Source organism: Equus przewalskii, chromosome 25, assembly GCF_037783145.1.
Source record: "Equus przewalskii isolate Varuska chromosome 25, EquPr2, whole genome shotgun sequence".
In the NCBI taxonomy this organism is placed as follows: Eukaryota; Metazoa; Chordata; class Mammalia; order Perissodactyla; family Equidae; genus Equus; species Equus przewalskii.
Window position 1 is genome coordinate 5,561,196 of NC_091855.1, and position 12,210 is coordinate 5,573,405.

A 12,210-nucleotide genomic window follows, 5' to 3' on the forward strand; every position below is an offset into this window, starting at 1 on the left:
GGCAGCTCGGGGGAGCCGGCCCCCAACTCCGCGGCGCGCCCCCCGCTGCCGAGTCGGTGCAGAGCCCGGAGGCTGGGGGCTCGTTCCTCCGCGGGCTGTACAAAAAGTTGAGGCGGGCGCGGGAGGCGGCGGCGCGGCGGCGCGGCTCCCCTCCCCTCCCACACCCTGTCCGGCCGCCTCCCCTCCTCCTCCCCGCCCCCGCCGCCTCCCCTCGCGGGCTCCCCGCGCCCCCGCGGCAGGCCGCGGCCCCTGGCCCTCGGGGCGCAGCGCGCGTCTCCTTCCTGACACGGTGCAGAGCGAAGGAGGGAGAGCAATGGCGCCGTGACACTCCGCTGCCGCCGCCGCGGGCCCGGGGCGGGCCGAGGGGCCGAGCGTGGAGGCGGGGCGCGGGCCGAGCCGGGGCAGCCGGGGGGCGGCCGGGCGCAGGCCGGGCGAGCGCGCCCGCGGGACCCGGGGAGCCGGACGGCGCCTGCCCCTTTGCGGAGCCCTGTGTCCTGGCTCGGAGTTGAGCACTGGGGTCGAACTGGCGAGCGGGCGGGGGCGCGGGGCCACTGGCGAACTCCGGGCGGCGCGGGCTGCCCTTCGGCGCCCGCAGGGCTGCCGCTGTCCCCTCGGCCCCTGCGTCCCGGCCGCCCTCGGGGTGGGGGGGGGTCGAGCCCTTGGCTGGGGAGGGCTCTGCCCCTCCCCGCTGGCGTTTGTTTACTTTCTTTCCGCGGGTCGCTCCCCTCCGCTGACTGCTTCTCTGCCTGTCTCTCCCCTCCCCGCGCTTCCAGCGACGGAGAAGCGAGCTCGCTGAGCTGGAACCCCACAGATCCCCCGGGAAAATGAAGGTAAGTGGAGTCAGCGCCGCTCCGCACCTCCTGCCCTGGCCACTGCCTGTCGTGAGGCTGGTGCTGTGGAATGTCATTTTCTTTTGCGACTCGACACTGATTCCTCTCCTAAGCAGCGCTTTCTGAAAATGAGGACGTGTTGAATGGGTGAGAAATGATCATTGTGTCTAAATGCAGTCAGTTCGGCCCCTCTCTGAAGCAGTTAGCACTTTGGAAAGGCTGCAGCAGCCTCTCCATTGTTGTCCATTGGGCTAGTATTTTTAAACACTTCCTGTGTTGGCAGCACCCTTTGCAGAAGTAAAGCTTTTGTCCTGCTTTGGTTCTTTGGGGGATTTTTTGAAATTATTTTTTCTTCCCCAGTGCCAGTGCGATTTTCTAAGGAAGGAATATGTGGATTGTGTAAGGGAGATATCATTTCTTCTGGGGATAAAATGAAATTCTGTGGTTAAAATACTTGAAGGTAAACTAAGACTAGGTGTTAATACTTCGTTTTAGTTCAGTTATAGTATTTTTAAACATATATTCAACTTAAAAAAAATACCTTCTTAAGACAACTAATACTGCGAAGGTCCTATGTGATATTTAAGGGAAAGCAAACTACAGCATTCTGTAGTGGCGTGGCATTGAATGTTTCAGATCATTCCAAGGTATTCTTCAATTTGCCTTATTTGTAAAGGTACTGACTTTAAAAGGTATTTGATTCCTTACTCATTTACGATTTCAGTGTATTAAGCTCTGAAATATAGCATTTTCCCAAACTTTCTCTTGCTTTCCTATCTCCTTGAAGTGACACATTTAACCATCTTTATTCTTATTTGGGAAAACTTACTGGAAAATGAAAATTAATTTTCTACTTAAAAGTGTATCTCTAAAGTGTGCTATGTTACCTTTCCATTTAGCAGTGTGGAATCAAGCATATATGAATACGCTTAACTTTTGAAAAAAATAGGTGAAATGACAGACTGAGATAGCAATCGTTCTGTTACTGTCACGATTAAAATGAACAGTAGAATGAAATTTCTCATATCTTTCAATGTATCATTTCTGATCATGGCCATTTGCTAAAAGTAGGTGTTTCTTAGTAAAACTTATTTTTTTTTATGTCAACCAAGAAGATTTAACGTTATAAACTAGGTATGGCTGCAAGACTTGAGCCATCAGTTCGTATTTCTGTGTTCAACAGCTGAATTTAGACTTAAACCTTTAAAATGCAGCTTTTAGCCAATGATTTTTCCAAATAATGCTCTCCTTCTCAAAAGGATTGGCTTCATTTCTTATCTGTACTGTTATACTGTATCCAAAAAGATGTTGCCTTTATGTAGCTATATTAATAAACATTTAATTATGTATTGTTAGTGTTAATTTTAATAGCAATATTTCTTTTAATTTGAAAAGAATATTTTCAGGAAGCCATAATTAAATAACTTAAAGTTTTATGAGAACTTAATATAACTCTTTCTGTTTTTTGTTATTTTTTGATTTCTTAAATGTAGAATTGCTGAAACGTTTTGTATTTGGAGAAAAAAACATTTTATGTCCCTACTGATATCTTCCAGTTACACTTAAAATGTGTTATGTTATCAGGATGTAGTTTATAAAATAAAGGATTGTTAATAAAGTGTTTGCTTTAGGAGTATTTTTTAAAGTATCAGTGATATTAATAAGCAAATAATGTGAACGTTTTTATTACCTTAAATACAGAACTGTTTAATGAGACTTGAGGTTGGAGTAGGGAGAATAGTGTGACAAATTCACATTCTATGTTCCTTTCATCAGGCGGCGGATGAGCCTGCCTACCTGACAGTGGGAACTGATGTCAGTGCCAAGTACCGAGGGGCCTTCTGTGAGGCAAAAATTAAGACTGTGAAAAGGCTGGTAAAAGTTAAGGTAATTTTTTTTTTTTTAATGCAACAGCTTTATTAACTCTGGATTGAAGAGAGTTGGGGAGGGGGAGACTGCAAATCAACATTTTATTTGTTGAATCATTACTTACTTAATCATAACTATGTGAAAGCACCATTATATACAAAACTATAGGAAAAGCACATTAAAGAAAGCAATTATTCCAAAATGTTTCTATGAAAGTACCATGCTCATGGTACTTCCTATTATCTGGTTCTTTCCTGAGTGTGGTAGCATGCTTACTTAGGCAATAATCTGTTTTCTCCCCTTTCACAATATTCAGGTAGACATGATTTCAAGTGATTAGGAAAAACAGAGCAGTGGGAATTATGCTTTCAAGACAGCATCAAAAACGATTTAAGAATTTTATTTTTAAGATGCTTTTATGACCAGAAAAAAAGTTAACACGTTATTCTTATACGATATTTGGAGATATTGAAAAATACTGAAGGATTAATACTCATCGCTTACCTCTTAGAAATACTATTAATGTTTTTGTGTTTCCTTCTAGTAATTTTCCTATATAAATATTTTTAATAATCTTAGTTACCTAGATTACAAAAGTAATCCGTGCATATTACAAACTTTTTTAACCTTATAGAGCTATATAGTAAAGTTCATGAAAGTCCTCTTTGATACTGCTCCAAAGAGATTTGATGTGGTCTGCCAGATTTTGTGTTGTGCCTGTCATAGCAGTTTTGTGTTGTTGTTGTTGTTGTTGTTATTGGATCATACTGCACTTTCAGTTTTACAATTTACTTTTCACTTATATATTTTGATCTTTTCCTACAAGAATTAAGCACCATGAGAGGAGGAAATGTTTGATGACTTCTAGCCTTAACACCTAGAGTACTGCCTGACGCATAATGGGCACTCAAAATATGTTGAATGAATAAATGAACTAGCGCAGTGGTTCTCCAAGTGTGGCCCTGGGCCAGTAGCATCAGCCTCACCTGGGAATTTGTTTAAAATGCAAGTTCTCAGGCCCCCACCCCAGACCTGCTGAGTCAGACACTGGCAGTAGGGTCCAGTGATTATGTTTTAATAAGCCCTCCAAGTGTTTCTGATGCGTGTTGAAGTTTGAGAACCATTGGACTAGAGGAGTGTGATTTGTATGGTAAATAAATAGGTTTATCTGTGATTATTATAAAAATTGTGTTTAAATTTTTATCTGCTAGTGAAACTTTTAAGTATTATTAGAGTATCATTTGACATTCATTTCTTCCTTGTTTCATATAGCCTTTTTAGTATGTCAGCTATACAGGATTTGATTATTAAATATTTTCTTTCAGAATTTGAACTTTTCATTAGTATTAAGGCTCTTATATGTTTATTTACTTAATTTAAAATCAATACAGTGATTGTTTGGGGTGGTATTACCATACAAACATTACATACAGTTTGTATTTTCTTATTTTGGTACTTGCTGTATTTGGATGGTGACCCTGTATATTTGGGAAGATCTGTAGTAGAAAGGAGCGCTTATTTATAACTGAACTGCCTATCGTGATGATTTTTCAGGTTTACTTTATAAGGGAGCAAAAGAGTTCTAGTTTTAATTTGTTTACCTTGCACGTGGGCAATAAAGTTCGATACTATTTTTTTATATACTTAGTGACAGTCACAACTTTCTATGATTTATTGATAAAAAGCAATGAAAGCAGTTTTAAGCTTTTACAGTAATCACTACAAATTATAAATCTTTTGTAGTTCATTAATTCAGCAAACATTTTTTAAGTGCCTATAATATACATTGACTCTTGCTAACTGCTGGGGGTATAGTGATGAAGGATTCAAGGAGTTCCTCAAGGAGCTCAGTTAATGAGAGAGATATTAAACCTAAATATATGACAATGTAATAAATATTAAAACAGAGGTAACCACAGGATGCTAACAAAGTATAAAGACATTGTTACAGTGTTACCATAAATGTGTTGTTTTCAAAGTAATGTGCAAATTATTCTGCAAAAATGTTTTTTAGGTACTCCTGAAACAGGATAATACTACACAATTGGTGCAAGATGACCAAGTAAAGGGTCCTTTAAGAGTACGTATGTTCTAGAGTTTAAAATGTGAAATGAAAAATCATAAATCCATACAGTAATGTATTGAATTTTATGTTTGTAGGTGTACTTTTAAAATTTTATAAAAATGTAATCAGAAAACAGAAAAATGAGGCATTTTGTAGTTAGTATAAATTATGATATTCCAATGGCTGTATCCTTAGTTTAAGAATGTTAAACATTTTATAGAAGGGTAATTTAATATATATAAACATGAGTTTTCAGCCACCTTTTGTTAGGAATTCTCGGGTTGAATACCTCACTTTGTTTTTTACATTGTTGCCATAGATGTTTAGCCTGCTAATTTATATATTTGTATGATAAGTCTGACTCATGTGTTGTTCTAATTTATCAAGTAAACTATGTTGACTTCATAATTCAATTTAATGAATGCCCATCTTATGTTGTCTGTCCATTTCTGGCCATGTGTTTAATGTGATAAATCTTTGTTATGTCAGAGTGCCACTTCAGTTACTATCTCGTATACAAAGGTCTGGAAGCTGAAAGAAGGCCAGCTGGTCCATCACTCTTTCTCCAGGTGGACCTTTATCTAAAAGGCCCCTTAAATACAAATGCTGAATCCAATATTCAATATGTCTACGAAAAAAAACTGAAGCTATTTTTGCTGTCTTTATCGTATTTCAGGGCTTACATTCCACAGTTTTCTTGAAGGCAATGTGCTATAGTAGGACAGCTCTGAAGTAAGACTTAAGAGACTGGGTTCTCATCCTGGACTCTTTGCAAATTATTTGCTCTTTCTGAGCCACAATTTTAAATGTGTAAAATAGGGGAAATAATAACCACCTCTCTTATGCCAAAATGTTTTGGAGCTCAAATTGCATGGTAAATATATGAGCACCATAAATGATAAAGATTTAAGGCAATGTAAGGTAGAATTATCATAAGTATTATTATTATTTACCCAGGTTATATAGTTGGTGGGTGTGATTTAGTTTGTTTAAATTTGGCAATGAAATTTCGATTTTGTGTTTTAGGTTGGCGCTATTGTTGAAACAAGGACATCTGATGGATCCTTTCAGGAAGCTATTATCAGCAAGTTGACAGATGCTAGTTGGTATACCGTGGGTAAGTAGTTAAGTAATTTAATATGTAGTATTTGATTTGGGGATTGCATATACCTCTATTTTGTAAATACACTGAATCATTGTGTTGGCAGAGAAATATGTATTCCTTCCTGTCAATTTATGTCATATAGTTAGCTAAAATTTTAATGAGCCCCTGCTAATAACAAAAATAATTCTCTCTTATAGTAACTTGGCCACTTGTGGCTATTTCATCCAAGAATATACTTGTTTTTTAGGTTACCTTGATATTTTATTCAAGAAAGTTAAATTATAGTTATTTTTATTCCATAAGAAAAGTCAGTATAACTTAGTTTTGTAAGTAATCAGTCTTTTTTACCTTTTCTGTAATTACAATTAAGATTGCACAGTTGCAGTCTTTTATTGTGTTGCCGCCTGTTTTATATAAGGATAATACAGATGTTACCACAGAATTTACAGACAAAAATTCTGGCCAGAGTAGATTCAAGCCTAGGTGGTCGTAGCTTAATTTTTGATTTTTGATACAGGCTGTCTTAGTAATACCTTTCAAGAAAGATTTATATGCTATTACTGTGAATGCATGCCTAACATTCCATGCATAAGCTTATACTGGTTTTAAACTTTACTGTCATGAGTAGCAACAAGTATCATAATACATGTAAATTAAAATCTCAATGTGGTACTTAAACAGTTGCTGTCATTATGTTGATAAGAATAGCAGTGGTTAACGTTTCCAAAACTCCTCTCAGTACTTTCAGACTACACGGTCCTGTGGATAACATCCAATCCTTTGTTTTACACTGAACATCTTTGGCATTGTTTGGTTTTTACATTTATGTCTTTGTATCACTGCTGTAATTGTAATGTTATTGTTGCCTTGTAAAAGGAAAAAGAAGTCACCCTTCAGGTTTACTTTTAGTTTACTTGATTTGTTGCTTTGGGTACAAATCATTCTTCTCCAGTTGACGCTCAAAGCTATGAAGAACATGCTTTGGTTAAAAATCATACTTTCTGCATCTTACTTGGTGGCTTCTCTTAATAGTAGCAATTTGCTATACGTTACTACTATTTTCTAACCATTTTAATTCTTCTTGGGTCTCCTAGAAGTTAGTGTTGGTTCACAATGGTGCAATTATTCTGAACTACATATTTTTAGGAAGCTTAATTGTGGCTATTGATAGTTGATAGCGATTTAAAACTAAGCTTAATGTTAACTCTTGGAGACTAAGTAAATACAGTTTTGCTATATTAAACAAAGCAGTGGTAAAAATTACAGGAGTTGGTTTGTGCAGAATCATGGGAAATGATTTGATCCATGTTCAAATACTAATATTGCATCCTATTTGGTACTTAATATCAGGGTTGCATTCACAATATTTGTGAAGTTTTACTGACGTAATGCTCATGCTTCTGCAGAAGCAATACTTTTCAGGTTTTCATGTTCTGCATTTCCACACCCCAGAATAATCCTTCAATTATGAATGGCAAGCTCTATCCTTTACATGAGTGGCATTTTAACATTTCTAAAAACTAGTCACTACTGAGCATTCTCTATGGTATAGTGATTTTCTGTGATAGATAATTACAGGAGAAATTCTCTAATTCTTGTTCTCAAAGAGCTTAGAATCTTAATTGCATATAATTCATGTATCAAGCATTACTGTACATAAAAATCACTTAGTGCTTGTTTAAAAAAATGAGAATTTGAGGACCCCAAAACCTCTCCAATTTAGTAGGTCAGGGGATGGCAACCTAAGAATCTTTCTTTTTAAAAGCACATTGGGTGAATCTAATGCAGGTACTATACGCTTAGAGAAACAGACCACACTTGGAGAATCAGAGACTTATTCGGGAGGCAAATTCAAAATATTTAAGATTTTTGCATTGATGTAATGAGAGAGAGTGACCTAAAATTAAGATGTTGGGCTGGCCCCATGGGCCAGTGGTTAAGTTAGCTTCGGCCGCTCAGGGTTTTGCTGGTTTGGATCCTGGGCACAGACCTAGCACCGCTCATCAAGCCATGCTGAGGTGGCATCCCACATAGCAGAGTCAGAAGGACCTACAGCTAGAGTATACAACTGTGTACTGGGGGGCTTTGGGGAGAAAAAGAAAAAAAAAAGTTTGGCAACATATGTTAGCTGAGGGCCAATCTTTAAGGAAAAAAAGATTTATTAAGAGACACTGTCCACTTAAGTATACTCAATATAGCACTCTTCTATAAATAATGATTAGTTATTGAAGGATGTGGACCACATAAAGAATGGTCGGAGTATAATAAGTTTAAAAGATGGCAAAATAGAATGTGTGATCTCTCACAGGTCATGAACTTCCTATATTTTTCTTTAATTGGGCATCTACTACCTATTGGGTTTAATTGCTCTTTTCTAGAATTTTTCTTGATTTCTAATTCCTAGTGAAGTTAACTAGGTAGAATCAGAAAGTTATACCAAGTATTAATTGTCTCGATGGCATTCTTTGATTTTAAGAGATCTTGAAATTATGTCAGACTATTAAAAATGAAACCCAGTGGTGCAGTGGTTAAGTTCACATCTTCTGCTTCAGCAGCCCTGGGTTCACCAGTTCAGATCCCGGGTGCAGACCTACACACCGCTTGTCAAGCCATGCTGTGGCATGCATTCCACTTATAAAGTAGAGGAAGACAGGCATGGATGTTAGCTCAGGGCCAGTCTTCCTCAGCAAAAAAAGAGTAGGATTGGTGGCAGATGTTAGCTCAGGGCTAATCTTCCTTAAAAAAATAAATAAAATATTTTCTTAAAAAAAAAACCAAAAAACCAAAGAGGATACCACATTTCTGGTTGGATCAAATAGCAGTTAGCATTGTTGGTGATCAAAATTTTCTAGCGAGTCAGTGATGTTAACTCCTTCTCATGTGATATAGGTATTAATTTTTCCTATTTTAGCTGAATAGCCAATTTTGGAAGAAGTTATGGATCTAATAGAACTCAACTTTTAAAAATCTAATAATACCTTGCCCTCTAATGTTGAACACTACTAAATAGCTTTAGCTCATGGATTTTTTGTTTGTTTTTGAGCCTTGTAAATATTTCCTCTTCCTATGATAAAACACTGCATCCTACCGTGGTTTATTCATTTGGCACTTCTTGTCCTTGCATTAAAGATAAGGAATCTGTAATGTATGGAAGTGTGCTGTTATCTATCTAGTCATTCAGAAGGTATCAAAATTGGGATTAGAATTCATATCTCCACTTGAATGTTGCCATTAACTCCTGGTAAATACAACTGTCAATAAGACATTCTAAAACTTCTCTTCTTTTGCCTTTTTGCAATATAAAAATTGCTGTTAATTTTAATAATTTATTTATAAAATGTACATGTATACATACAGCATATATCACGTTTAACACTAAAATCTATTTGATCATTTATGTATTTTTGTGGCAAATACTTTTTCAGGTTCAGAATTCCTTTGTGCCTTGGGAGTTACTGTTTGGCACATCAATCGTTTCAGATCTCATGGAAGTTCTAGTTAATAGAGTCGAAGAGATTTAGATTAAACTGATGAATGGGCTGTCTTTTGTAGTATGTGCTGCCAGTTTGTAAGGCTTTTAATTTAGTTAGAATGTCTATGACAAATGTTATAAACTAAATCAACTAAAAATATTTTCAAAACCAGGTGGTGATTGCAGTGACTAGAAAATCATTCATTAAGAAAAAAGTACTAGGCAGCAAAGATCTGTTCAGTCCTGTGATAGGCTTTGGCCTGTTGTTTAAATGGCCTTCCATAAGACAGCACTCCCTTGATATTTTGTTAATATAGTTATACATTTGAATGTTAATGTCTTGAGTTTCCAGATTCCTGAAGTTTTGTTTATTTGTTTTTTGGTTTTTGCTGAGGAAGATCCGCCCTGAGCTAACATCTGTGCTAGTCTTCCTCTGTTTTATATATGGGTCACCACCACACCATGGCTGCTGCCAAGTGCTGTTTGTCTCCACCTGGGGTCTGAACCTGGGCCACTGAAGCAGAGCCCACAACCTAACCACTATGCCACGGGTCTGGCTCCTGAAGTTTTTGACCTTAGCTGCTGAGGGACTTCTGTAGTTATCACAGATGACTTTATGAGTGACAGAACTTTGTGTGTGTGTGCGTGTGTAAGGAGGATTGACCCTGAGCTAACATCTGTTGTCAATCTTCCTCTTTTTGCTTAAGGAAGATTGTTGCTGAGCTAACATCTGTGCCAGTCTTCCTCTATTTTGTACATAGAATGTTGCCACAGCATGACTTGATGAGCAGTGTGTAGGTCCACCCCTGGGATCCGGGCCCACAAACCCTGAGCTGCTGAAGCAGAGTGTGCAAACATCACCACCACTACACCGGGCCAGCCCCCATGAGTGACAGAACTAGGGTGTACATGTATTTTTAATTTTAAAGTTTTTACTCTGTTAGGTGAAATATTTTGTTGATCAGAACTGCTATGCACATATATAACAATAATGCTTATTTTTCCAAAGTCAGAATTCTTGACTTTCTCCTCAGTGTTTGTATTTTCTTTTTTTTTGATTTTTAAATTTTTTTCCTTTTTCTCTCCAAAGCCCCCTGGTACATAGTTGTATGTTCTTCATTGTGGGTCCTTCTAGTTGTGGCATGTGGGACGCTGCCTCAGCATGGCCTGATGAGTGGTGCCATGTCCACACCCAGGATTTGAACTGGCAAAACCCTGGGCCACTGAATTGGAGCACGTGAACCTAACCACTTGGCCATGGGGCCGACCCCTCCCGAGTGTTCATTTTATGCCTCTGCTTCATACCTATTTATTATGCATTTTGACCCCTGCCTTAACTAAATTATAGCTCATTAATTAGCTTTCTGCTTCTCAATTTCTTTATCTATAAGAGGAAGATAGTGATTCCCACCTTGCAGAGGCTGTGGTGAGGATTAGGAAGTGGTAGAAGCTTAATACGTGGTAGCCAATTACATCTTTGGCTAGATAAAGTTAACTTACTGTTGTTATTATGTTACTGTCCTCCAGCGACTAACAGTGCTGTGATAACAGGTGGAGCTCTTGTATTTAGTGGTTAGATTAGGTCCCTGTTGCTTTTGTTTCTTTGAATCCTAACAGTTGAGGGTTGGGCTTTGTATATTTGTTTGCATTAGCATTATTTTGTCTAGTATGATTAATGTTATTGAAGGAGTCTCAACTTTGTCATTTTCCTCAAGTTAGGTTTTAGTGTTTATATGTAATGTAATAATAGAAATACTACTTTTTTCAGTATCTGTTCCGTTGCACTCAATGAATAATATATTCAAATGCCATTTTTGGCAAGTATAAGACAATTTGTAGAATTACTAAATCCTTATAGTCTGACTTTTTTTCTCTTGGCATGCTGTAGTATACATCTTGAACTAAAAAGAAGCTAAATTTACTATACACACCAGTTAATTATTTCACTCTTATCAAAACACCAGAGTCACTCTTCAATTACTACAAATTTTGTGTGCTTTTAGATGATACTTCTAACATAGAAGTTATAGAGGAAACTTCTTAGAGATGGAACTTCTCCATGATGTTGATGATCATGGGTGTCAGGATTAATAGGTCCACTATGTTGTTGGGTTTTCTATTAGTCTTGCAGAAATTCTTGAGAAGTTACGTGGCTTATCAAACTTGTATAAAGTACTCAAATATATACCTTTGTATAGTTTTTTTTTTTCTATTTTATTTTTTATGGTAGTTTTTATGATGGTTTACAACCTTGTGAAGTTTCAGTTGTACATTATTATTTGTCAGTCATATTATAGGTGCACCACTTCACCCTTTGTGCCCACCCCCCTCCGCCCCTCCTCCTGGTAACCACTAATCTGTTCTCTTTGTCCACGTGTTTGTTTATCTTCCACATATGAGCGGAGTCATACAGAAGTTGTCTTTCTCTGTCTGGCTTATTTCGCTTAACATAATACCCTCAGGGTCCATCCGTGTTGTTGTGAATGGGATGATTTTATCCTTTTTTGTGGCTGAGTAGTATTCCATTGTATATATATATACCATATCTTCTTTATCCAGTCATCCATCAATGGGCACTTAGGTTGCTTCCACGTCTTGGCTATTGTGAATAATGCTGCAGTGAACATAGGGGTGCATGGATCTCTGAATTGCTGATTTCAAGTTCTTTGGATAGATACCCAGTAGTGGGATGGCTGGGTCATATGGTATTTCTATTTTAATTTTTTGAGAAATCTCCAAACTGTTTTCCATAATGGCTGCACCAGTTGCATTCCCACACCAGCAGTGTATGAGAGTTCCCTTTTCTCCACAACCTCTCCAACATTTGTTACTTTTTGTTTTGGTTATTTTAGCCATTCTAACGGGTGTA

General features: G+C 37.9%; 1 protein-coding gene across 7 annotated transcripts in view; it reads left to right on the forward strand.

Annotated features, from left to right (window-relative positions):
* The window catches only part of ARID4A (AT-rich interaction domain 4A), a 68,243-nt gene that overhangs the window by 646 nt on the left and 55,387 nt on the right, over window positions 1-12,210 (forward strand). For 6 of the 7 annotated variants that reach the window (XR_011533038.1, XM_070594267.1, XM_070594269.1 and 3 more), the window contains exons 2-5: window positions 774-830; window positions 2,607-2,717; window positions 4,714-4,779; window positions 5,791-5,881. Coding sequence is in view for 6 of the 7 variants with exons in the window: in XM_070594267.1 (XP_070450368.1) it covers window positions 825-830; window positions 2,607-2,717; window positions 4,714-4,779; window positions 5,791-5,881 (274 nt within the window). In the remaining variant the exon portion in view is untranslated. Of the gene's footprint in view, window positions 1-286; window positions 505-773; window positions 831-2,606; window positions 2,718-4,713; window positions 4,780-5,790; window positions 5,882-12,210 lie in introns of those variants that run through there. The other variant, XM_070594272.1, reaches the window with a different exon arrangement.